The 11,545-nt window shown below is 48.5% G+C and overlaps 1 protein-coding gene across 1 annotated transcript in view; it reads left to right on the top strand.

Moving 5' to 3' along the window:
• The first annotated feature begins 518 nt into the window (after positions 1-518).
• The window catches only part of GFRA1 (GDNF family receptor alpha 1), a 226,991-nt gene continuing 215,964 nt past the window's right edge, over positions 519-11,545 (top strand). The window contains exons 1-3 of the mRNA XM_052660880.1: positions 519-659; positions 1,502-1,795; positions 3,030-3,113. Of these exons, the coding sequence (XP_052516840.1) occupies positions 620-659; positions 1,502-1,795; positions 3,030-3,113 (418 nt within the window). The 5' untranslated portion in view covers positions 519-619. The remainder of the gene's footprint in view (positions 660-1,501; positions 1,796-3,029; positions 3,114-11,545) is intronic.

Raw genomic sequence — 11,545 nt, 5'->3', positions numbered from 1 at the left:
CTGGCGAGAAAGCTGCCGCCGCCGAGTGCTTCGACTCCAGGCAGTGGCCGGCTCACTCTCGGAAAGTAACGTTATTTATTTATTTGCTTGCGTTCAACCTCTTGGATTGGACCCAGTAGACACCGCCTTGGACTTTGGGAGCCCGCATCTGACCTCTCTAGCCTTTACCCTGCGCGTGCGGGCGGCTCCCGGGAATACACGCACATGCACCCCCGGGGGCCCCCTCCCCGCGCCCCGACCTGGCTAGGGGTGGGCCCTCACCCGGGCGCTAAAAAGTCCCCCAAGGCTGAAGCCGGGGAGGGCAGAGGGGCGGGGGAGGCTCCAGCGCTCTCCGCTCTGGTTTCAAAGCGCACTCTCCCTTCCAGGTTGGGTCGGACCTGAACCCCTAAAAGCGGAACCGCCTCCCGCCCTCGCGCCAACCGTCCGCCCGGAGCTGAGTCGCCGGCGGCGGTGGCGGCGGACGGACCGGGGAGTTTCCTCTCGCCCTGGATGGAGCTGAACTTTGGGCGGCCAGAACAGCGCGGCAGTCCGGGGATCACTGCATGCTGAGCTCCCTTGGCGAGACCGAGCGGCAGGCCGGGATTTTCGGGGGGGCGGGGACCAGCTGCGCGCCGGCACCATGTTCCTGGCGACCCTGTACTTCGTACTGCCTCTTCTGGGTAAGTCGAGGCCGCCGCTGGCTTTCTTATCTGCGGAGTCTTTCCGGGAGTACTAGCGGCAGCAACCCCCCCCCGCCCCCCCCCCCCGCCCAGTTGTGTTGCTGGCGCGGTGGGGTGGGAGCGGGAAGTTTCGTTGCTGAACCCTCAGCAACGCCGGCTGGGGAGTGGGGCGCGGGCGGCGCGGCACTTGCCCGCAGTTTCTCTTCCTTGGATTTTGTTTCCTACGTTTTGTATTGACCTAGCCTGTGGGCAATGAAAGGGTCTGAGCCCTCCAGCCCCGAGCCCGACGCTCCTTGCGAATCCACGGGAGCTCGCGGAGGCGCGGCGGGCAGGTGGGGTGTGGACTAGCACCCGACCAGGAGAGCAAAGTTGGAAGGGAAAAACTTTTTCCCCAATAGCATCTCAGGGCTCCCCACCGGGCGGGCCGGGGACCAGGGCTCGCCCTCACTGCGCCCAGTGCCCAGCCCGCTGCTCTCGCCTTCCGAAAGCCCCTGGGCTTCAGTCGGGCCGGGCGGAGCGAATGGCTGGAACCCGGGCCGGCGGCCCTGGAGGTCGAGCGGAGGGTGAAGCCGGTGGGTCCCGGGGCGGCAGGGCCGGCGCTCGCGGTGGGCAGCGCTGGCTCGCGGGCAAATCGCGAGAAACCCGCAAGCTTCGGGATGGAGTAGGGGGAGACCGGCGGCAGGAGGTGCCGGGGCGGGAAGATGGACTCTGGGGCGTAGCGGGGCGGGCGTGCCCGGTGCGCCGGGAGCCCCAGAAGCCGGGTCCTGCGCGCGCCCTCCCTCCCCGCTGGCGCCCCGCGCCCCTGCCCCGCCGCACTCACGCGCCCTCCCCTCCGCCCGCAGACGTTCTCCTGTCGGTCGAGGTGAGCGGCGGGGACCGCCTGGACTGCGTGAAAGCCAGCGATCAATGCCTGAAGGAGCAGAGCTGCAGCACCAAGTACCGCACGCTCCGGCAGTGCGTGGCGGGCAAGGAGACCAACTTCAGCTTGACCTCGGGCCTCGAGGCCAAGGACGAGTGCCGCAGCGCCATGGAGGCCCTGAAACAGAAGTCCCTTTACAACTGCCGCTGCAAGCGGGGCATGAAGAAGGAGAAGAACTGTCTGCGCATCTACTGGAGCATGTATCAGAGCCTGCAGGGTACGCGCGACCGGCTCCGTCCCCTCCCCCAGCCCCTGAAGGCAGGGGGCCCCTAGGCCCCGGGGTCTGGCTGACCTCATCTTCCACTCAGTTCTCCCCAGCTGCAGAATGAGGACCTTTCATGGGCCCTCAGGGACGTCGGCAGCTGGTGTTTGCTGCCTCGCTAGCAGCACTGTCGGGGCCTGGTTGTTGGCAAACCCGTGATGGGGTGGAGGGACATCCCGGGGACCCCTGCTGACCTCTCTGAAACTTGGTCCGAACATCGGAGTTAGGAATCCATTAAAGGCCACCTCGAGGAACCTGCGACTTCCCCCCAAGGAGGAGCACTGGCTCCACAGGATAATCGGAAAGCTTGCACTGCGTCTTGCCTGGAGTTTCTCTCTCTCTTCTTCCCTTCTATTCTGACACAAGATAAAGAATTCAGAATAAAAAGTCCAGTGGAATCTATTCTATCTTTACCATCCCCCCACCTCCAAACCTGATCAAAGGCAGATGGGGGGGGGGGGCGGGGAAATTGTCATCTTAGATGATCTGAGTGTTGAACCAGCTAGTGTGGTTCAGCCTTGGTTCATACAGAAATGACTCCGAGAGGGACAGGTCTACTTGTTACAGTCATCCATTTCAATGGCAGTTTTTTGGTCCTTGTGTGCAGGAGGTGGCTGATGTTTGTAAATCTAACACAAACATTCAGTGCCTTTATTCTCCACTGAGACTCTTGCTGAAAATCTGTAATATACAGATTTGACCTCTCAGCTGCTACTTCCTCCAGAACCTGTTAATGAAAACTTATTTCAGAAGCTGAGTGTTTAATAACCAGAGTACCTGCTTTCTGACCGTATGCCATGTTTTGGGAGAAAAAAAAAAATCGGGGCAGTGGGGGCTCTTTTGGGTCACCTTTCTTCCATTGGCTCCTGGAGGCAATCTGGGCTTGTGACGTCACTGATTCCTTCCTCTCTGGTTTCCTTCCTTTGCAAAGAGTGGGAGAGTTTTCTGGCAAGATGAGCCTGGGTTGTTCTCCAATGTTTTCATGGCACTCTGGGGAGAGCAAGGACAACAGAGGCAGAGGGAATGAAAAGAAATAACCAGAGCCAAATAGATGCATTTGAAATCTTTGAAAGTTTCAGCATCTTTTTGTTACACAATCATAACATAATTAGAATTCAGATTCAGTAGCAAAAACTGCCTGAAATATGCCTGTTTTCCAATCTGAGCCCAATCTTTCTGTTGTTTTTAGGAAATGATCTGCTTGAAGATTCCCCATATGAGCCAGTAAACAGCAGATTGTCTGATATATTCCGGGTGGTCCCATTCATACCAGGTAAGCAGATTCATACTTCTACTCTGATGTCTTCGCCCGCTTGAAATCCGTTGGCTTGCATTCCCTTTGGCTCTCAAGCAGTGTATAAGGAGATAGTTGAATGGCACAGTGTTTCTGGGAAATTAGAAACAGGATGATGATAATGAAGAGGCAGAATGCCTAGAGATGATTATACTACTTGAAAGTAATTCTAAATGAAGTAAATGTGGTGTGGTGGTTTGAAAGAGGTTGGAGGGAAGTGACTTGGTTGAATTCTCCCCACCCGCACCCGCCCCAGCCCCACAATAAAATATGATTGGCCAACTCTTGCAAAGGGAGTGCCACTTCTGTCTGTAGGTGGCAATCGTATTCCCTTCTTGCTGCGTACTGTACACAGTGCCGCCCTGGAAATGGGATCCTTTTAAGTGATGCTGCTTTACTTTACAAGATGCTTGAAGATAATCTTAGATTGTTGAAGACTCTTGGACGGACTCACGTGTCTGCCTTTGATTTAAAAGATTAAGCTCTACTATTTGTTAACATTTTTTGTTTTGTTTTTAATTTTTCCTGAGCAAGTGTGTGCATATACGAAAGAATATGTTACTGCCCTTTCAAAAGTGGTCTCACTTCCCGTGGTTTGTCTTTGCAAAGCTACATTTGGTTTGGAAGTGAACTTCGTTTTAGAATTAAGTTTTTCATAACATCTGCATTCAGATAGCCCCACAAATAATGAGTGAGGCAGTAATTTCCCTTAATGACATACAGATTCCAGACTGATGGTGTCTTTATTTGTTTACAATTCAGACTTTCTCAAGTATACATGGCCATCACAAATTGTCTGTTTCTTGGTGGTTAAATGTGGTGGTTCACATAGAATGTGATTCTATGAGATGGAGGTTTGGTCCTGGTGAGAGTGTTCTAGTGTTCTAAATGTTTTATGCTTTCCTGCAGAAAGTCATAGAACCGAGAAAGTATGTAAATACTGAAATTATGTGTATTATACATACATTCATTCACAGACATCCATTGAGCACCTGCTGCATTCTTACCATTGGTAGTTTGGCAGTGAGCCAGATAGAAGTTATATCTGCTCCCGTGACGTGAATCTTAGAAGCAGCCAGCAGCTGGCATTTATTAAGCTCTTGTTATGTGCCAGGCACTGTTTAAGATCTTTTCATCACTGGCTTATGTAGTCATCATCAAGTGTGTCTTACATGTTGTTATTTCCATTTTAGAGATGAGATGATTGAGGCAAGGGGAAGTTAGGAAACCAGCCCGAGATCACAGAGCTCCTAACTGGTGGAACCAGAACTTAAACTCAGATTTATTTGCAGGGTTTTGTAACATTTGTCTCTTACTGCTGAGTGTGCTCCTCAGGCCATCAGCATGGACTGATGTCACCTGAAAGTTTGTTAGAAGTATGGAATCTCAGGCTACTTCCCAGAGCTGTGGGATGAGAATTTACATTTTAGGAAGCTCCCTGGGCTGAGTGCTTTATATGCTCAAGAAGCTTGAGAATCACTCCTCTCTATTCTTTTTTTGGTTCAGAGAAAAAGTGTGTGTGTATGTGTGTGTGTGTGTTTGTGTGGCCTGTTTCTGGGATAAAATATAAGAGGACAAGTTTAGTGTCAGAGGCATTCATACATGATCCTAAATATGTTGATAGCTTATACCTCAGATCCCTATTTACGTTCTTTGTCCCTTTGGCCCTGCCAGGACAGTGGCTCAGACAGTGGATCAGGAATGCGCAGACAAGAGTATATGACCATCAGAGTTCTTGTGTTAGCAGATCAGTAGCAACTAGGGTGGGGTACCAGAAACCTGGCTGACCTTCCTGGTACTGTGAGGGGCAGTGCCTCCTGCTGGCTGCCTGTGCCCTGGAAGCATTACTGCTCAGCCTTTGTACCAATGCCTGAAAGGATATGAACCCTTTTCCCCTGCTGAGAAAATGAAAGTAAGGAAATAGGTAAGGAAGAAGATTCATCTGGGTTTTAATTTCAATACTGTTCTGAACTATAGGGCTGTAACAGACTCATTTTACTCTCTCTGGGTCTCTGTTTTTTTTGGTATAATGAGACCATTGAAGTAAAAATCCCCAATCCTAACAGTCCATGATTCTGAGGGTAGATTGAGGTCATCTCCAAAATCCCCCTCTTTTCAATCCTTGCATTCTTTCTCCACTTAAAGTGACCTGGCCGTTCTTGGATACCACTGGCTTGTCTGGATTTTTTTTTTTTTTTTTGATGGGTATCAAATGCTTCTGCCTGGACCAAGTCCCACCAATTCATTTTTTTGGCTCGTTCTCTCAAACAGATATGTTCTCATAACAAATATGTTGTAAGACCCAGCCTGCCGAGGACCCAGAAGTCATAACTCAGGGCCAGGAAGATCTTGTCTGGAGCTACATTTTATATCTCAAGGGCATTGGATTTAGGTTCCAGCTGTAATGAGCTTTGACCTCTACAGTGACTGTGTTCCTTAAGTGGGTATAAGAGAGCCAAATGGAGCCTCGAGAGGTTTCGAGCCATTGAATAATGCATATGATCCAGTTTGGCATTTGTAGGATGGAGAGGGACAGAGGATCGGGATGATGAATGCTGCTCTTCATGGTTTGAATCTGAGTTTCTAGAACATCTCTTCTGTTTTAAGAATGTCTCTGAGGAAACCGGGACAGCAGGGCCTTTGCCTTTTACAGATAGGGTAGCCATCAGAGTTTCCATATTTGGATGTCTCTGCCCAAGGTGAAGAGAATGTTTATCCACATACGCTAAGGGTGAGCTGAATCCTTTCACTGAACAAGACATGTTTGACGTTCTTGCTTTTCCATTTTCCTTGGACTCATCAAACCCTCAGCCGTCATTGCCACTGTTTACTAGATCGCTAGTTAAAAGGCCATATGGAGATATTATCAGTGATGGGAATAAGGAAGGGACCAAAAATAAGGTAGAATAATGTTAAAACTGTCATCTGAAGCCTGAACTGCAGAAGGGAAATCAAGCAGGCTAGTCTGGCGAGAATTGAGGTGGGGAGTTGGAGGGATTCTTCTCCTGGAAGCGCAATAGCAGAAGTGGAAGCATTGGCCTCCAAGGCACTTTGAAGGGCTCTAGGAAGTGCCCTTTCTGTGCTTGGATGCTGGTGTGGTTTTTAGGGGTCCCACCACACTGAGCTAGAGGACACAAAGGAACAAGTGAGTCGGTGCAAGAGGACGTTGGAAGAGAGGACCAAACCCAGGAAAGTGTCTTGGGAACCAAGAGGGCAGAGCTGTGTGGGTGCTCAGAGTGTCTGAGGTTGGAGCTATCAAGTGATAATTTCACATCCGTGACTCTTAGCCATGACTTTACTCTTTCACTTCCATTCTGCCTCGCCTTTTCTTCCTCATAAAAGTTCAAATGCAGCAAGAAATAAATAGTAATTTGAAAGGACAATGAGCCTGTTGGCACTGTTTTTGGACTCTGGAGGGGGAGCGCAAAGCAGTGAGAAGTTTGAAAAGTGGAGTGGGTACTGAGAAAAGCCTGGAGATGGAGGATCAGAGTGTGGATATAAGCCCCTCAAAGGCAGCAAGAGATTTTTTCTAAGAAAGGGCTCCAAGATTTAAAAGGATTGGTTGGGAGGTCGGATTTTGTAGAGAAGAGTCAAGAAATGTCAGACCTTCCTCAGGGGTAATCAAAGTCAATGGTATTTGCAAACAAGTGTCAACTGGAGAGATTGTGGTACAAGAGTGATGCTGGTATTTGAACATCCTTTATCCACATTGGTGAAAGACAAAGTTCTAGTTCTCTGGCTTTGCAACCATTTCCCTACCAAGTCCCAGAGAGTGGCTTAGATTTTCACAGGAAACTCAGGATCTTGAGGTTGGTTCCCAAGTAATTGGAAATGGCTTGCCGCAGCATCAGATGCCCCTAAGCTCTCCTGAGTCTGGCTCCTTTTTGAATGACGCTGTAAATCATGAGCCAAGTTTAACTTTTCTGTTTTAATGCACCATCATATTTATGTAACTATTAAATGAAAAGTTTCTTAAAATGTTTACATGTTGAAGAAGAGCCTTATAAGACCATCTGCTGTCTTGTCAAATCATGACAAGAGAGAAGCGCTTGTAAGTACTAGCTGCGAGGGGTGTGTGGTGGTCCTCTCCTTTTTATTCAGCTCTCTAATCGTGTGTCCCTATGTTGAGAACCCCTAGAAGTCTTTTGTTCTCTATTCTGGCATATATTAAACTCCTTCACGGCCTTCCAGGCGGTGCAGTGGTAAAGCATCCCCTTGGTAATGCAGAAGAACCAAGAGATGCAGATTGGATCCCTGGGTTGGGGAGATCCCCGCGAGTGCACAATGGCAACCCAGTATTCTTACTTAGAAAGTTCCATGGACAGAGGAGCCTGGCAGGCTAGAGTCCATGGGGTTGCAAAGAGTTGGACACGACTGAGCGGCTGAACACACAGCATACGGCCATCTTCCTGGGTCTCCTTGGCTCTGCCCTCCCTCTCGAAGCCACTTCACCTCTCCAGTCAAGCTCACTGTGCAGGCCATTCCCAGGCACTTGCTTTCCCATGCCTTGACACTTTGTTTTGGAAGTTTCTATTAGTTCTTTAAGACCAAGATCAGGTTTCGTCTCTTAGGGCCGTGCTGGAATTCCCCCAGACAGGCACTTCCACTCAGGATTCTCTCACGCTGCAGTTTGCTCTTGCCTTTATGATAGCTGTTAATCACAGCCTATCGAGAGGACTTATTTATGCGTCTGTCTTTCTCACTGGAAAGTCGGGGATTTGCTTGTGATGCCGGGTGTTTGTTCAGCATCGAGCATCCTCCCCGGCTCTGAGCAGGCATCAGCACAACCATATGTGCTAAATCACTTCAGTCCTGTCCGACTCTTGCAACCCCACGGACTGTTGCCCGCCAGGCTCCTCTGTCCATGCGATTCTCCAGGCAGGAATACTGGAGTGGGTTGCCGTTTGCTACTCCAGAGGATCTTCTTGACTCAGGGGTTGAACTGGCGTTTCTTACACCTCCTGCATTGGCAGGCAGGTTCTTTGCCACAAGTACCACCTGGGAAGACTTTATCAACCATAGGTGGTTGAATATCAGAGAAGAGCCTTAAAGATCTGGTCCAGTCCTTTGCTTTTACAAAATTGAAGTTCAGAGATGGAAAGCCATTTGGCCTGGGCCACATTGCTTGAGGGTCTCCTCCAGAACCTTTTCTTGGATCTGGTACTGCCTTAGAGGATGTTGGCGCTGGCCTCTTTCTGTTCTGCCTCCTGTCTGAACAGACATCATCTATCTCTGGGACCTCAGCTACCATGAACACTGATGACTCAGAGCCTTCCCTCCTACTCTTCTCCATCCTCTCCTGAGCTCTAAACCAGCATTTCCAGTTGAATTCTAGCTGAATCCATCAGGATGTATCTCAGTTACTTCAAACTCAGTGTATCCAAAATGGATCTCATTATCTCTCCCCTTTTCTCCTTACATCCTCCTCTCCCTGAGTCTCTTGTCTTACATAAAGGCATTGTCTGCCTAACCTGTAAGCTTTGGAATCATCTCCACCACCTCCCCTCCCCTCCTCAACTCCTTCAGCTGGACCCATCACTAAGTCCTCCTGAAATTACCTGCTCTTTTTTGAATTGCCTTTCCCTCCATTCCCTTAGTCTGCCTAGCTTATCTTTCACTTGAGCGTTGCATTGGCCTTCTTACTGGCCCCATGCCTGTGTCTAGTTTCTCCTTGTTCAACCTGGCCACCCATCGCCAGATGTTACCTTAGCACCTTGGTGACTTCCAGGAGTGATCTGGTTTCAGTCTCCCTTGTTAGATTCTTCTATTAATCAGCCTCCCATCTCACCCCAGTCGCCCGTGTCTGAACAAACTAGGTTGACCAGGTGTCATCCCACCAGTCCTCTGGGCAGCTTAGTGCCTCTTTCATCTTTGTGCGTGCTGATGCTGGAGAAGGGACACGTGCTCCAGAGTGCACTCACCTGAGCGGACCTCCAGCTCTGCCGCTTGTTCTGGGCAGGTCATGTGATCTCCCTGTGCCTCAGAATCCTTGGATATAAGATGAAATGGTGATACTACCTCCTTTACAGGTTCTTGGAAATTAAAAAGGCTATATGTGAAAAGCCTTGCCTCCTGCCTGAAATATAATTGGTCCTCAATAAAATCTCAGTCATTTTTAATGCTGTGCCAAGGCTGTGTTAGCTGTCAGCTCGCTCCTGACTCCAAAAGTGGGGCTCGTTCTTGACACACCATGTTCCCTGGTCAGGGCTTCCCAGGTAGCTGAGTGGTAAAGAATCTGCCTGCCAATGCAGGAGATACCGGAGATGTAAGTTCGATCCCTGGATTGGCCGGATCCCCTTGGGGAGGAATGGCAGCCCACTCCAGCATTCTTGCCTGGATATCCCATGGACAGAGGAGCCTGGTGGGCTTCAGTCCATGGGCTCACACAGAGTAGGATGCGACTGAGTGACTGAACACGCACACGTGATTCCCTGATCCTGGAACCATGATTGTATGTCTTGAAAAGCATAGCAACCCCAAGCTTTCAGAAAGGCTGCTCATCAACTGGCTTGGACAAGAAAGAAGAAATCTGTCCGATATCTAAAGGGCCCTGGAGGAAAGCCCCAACTTTTAATAACCCAATTTGGGTTTTAAATCCCCGTTGGGGAGGGTCTTCCTTTTGCCTGCTCTGATCCCCCTGTTCCTCTGGGGCCGGATCCTTTCTTTGCTCTTGCTGCAGCTGGCTGTCACCCCGGCTTGGAGCTCTTCCTGTACTTAAGGATTCTTGTGATCAGCCTACCCTTCTCAGCTTGACTGATTCCCATTCTTCTAACCTCTCCCCATAAATCTTCTCTGCAACGCCCCTCATAGCGGGAAGAATTACTGCTGCCTGAGAAGGGCATGCCTTAAACCTGGGAAAGGCTTCCGTCTCCACAGGCCCTGCTAAGTACACTTCCATTTCACTTTCACAGACCACTACTTTTGGCTTTTATTCTCTCACTCTCCCTCAGCGATCCATGTTTATTGTACGACAGTAAGAAATTACAAACAGGTAGGAAAGGAAAGCCAATTTAAACCATTCATAGTCTCAGCTCCCAAAGATAACCACTGTAAACATCTGATATGAGCCTTTGCAGCTTTCCCCCTATATGTATGACTATATATAACCCTGTGTGTACATATATATTTTTCCTTTTTACAAAAATGAAGTCATAGTCTACACGTGCTTTCTTATTACCTGCCTCATGACCTGAGGAATCTGGGTCTTCTCACATCACTGACCACTTCCTAAAGGCAAGCTTTATTATTTAGATGAACTGTCAACCTTGAGAAGTTTCATGAGTAAGGCTCAAGTCTTTCCAGTATCTCAATACTTCTGGCAGCGGCCAGAATGTTCCAGTGCAGGCTGTGGAAGTAGAGACAGTCAGATATTTTGCATAGAATTACTGTAGGTCCCGTTACCCAAAGAGGGGAGATAAAACATCAGTGAGTGACAGGTAATTGTGTGAACTGAAGATTGTTACAAGGTACAAAATTATTTATAGCCAATACGTCTGTCCTCATTCCTTCCCCTTAGTCTTCTGAAGTATTTCTTTCTGCCACCTCTTAATTTTTCTGCTGTCGAGCTTATTTTTTCCAAAGGATGTCCTTTTTTGTTGTTGTTGTTGCTATTCTCTGGGATACAGTGGAGAATCGTCAAGAGAAGTCATCAGGATTGTTTTATCCAAAGAGCACTGGTCCAGGAATCAAGAGTCTGTGTTCTGCCTCCAGCAGCTAGCCAGTGACCTTGGGCAAGTTTTTGCCTTTCCAAAGAGACACCTTCTCCTTTTGTAAAATGAGGGCAGCAGCTGAAGATGACCTGTAATGTCTTCCTTCTTTCTCTAAGGGCCTGACTATGGAGTCTTGTGTTATTCTGTGACTTACTGTTTTCCTATCCAGCCTTTTCTTCCTACCAGAGAAAATCATCATCTCGCCATATACATTTTCATATTAATAACATTTATAAAGCATGATTTATTCAATATGTACCTTACTTTGCACCAGAGTGTATTTAAAGTGTCTCATTTGAATACATGCAAGAAGATAAAATAAGAAAGTGGAGAAAATAAAGAAGAGGGGAAAACGAGAGTAGGAAAGAGAAAAGGAAGCCAGGAGTGAAGACAAAATGCATGTCATAAGATTATATTTTAACAAATCAAATTATTGGAAGTACAGTGCGAAAACAAAGGGATAAATATAATCCCCGATGGTAGATGCCATAGGACTTTTGGAGGTCATTCTAGTCCAATCCTTTTATTTTACTGATAAGAAAACTGAGAGTTCCATAAATTTCCAGGACGGTGAAACATAAATTGTCCAGGACAGTGATGACAAGTAAAATTAGGTATGTGTTTGTTTTTAAATTGATATTTGAAATTCTCCATCTCCTGGCATTTCCTCACCTCCTTTAAATTGTCCTTCACCTGCTCCTC

Source organism: Budorcas taxicolor, chromosome 23, assembly GCF_023091745.1.
Source record: "Budorcas taxicolor isolate Tak-1 chromosome 23, Takin1.1, whole genome shotgun sequence".
Taxonomy (NCBI): Eukaryota; Metazoa; Chordata; class Mammalia; order Artiodactyla; family Bovidae; genus Budorcas; species Budorcas taxicolor.
This window is presented reverse-complemented; position numbering and strand designations above follow the sequence as displayed.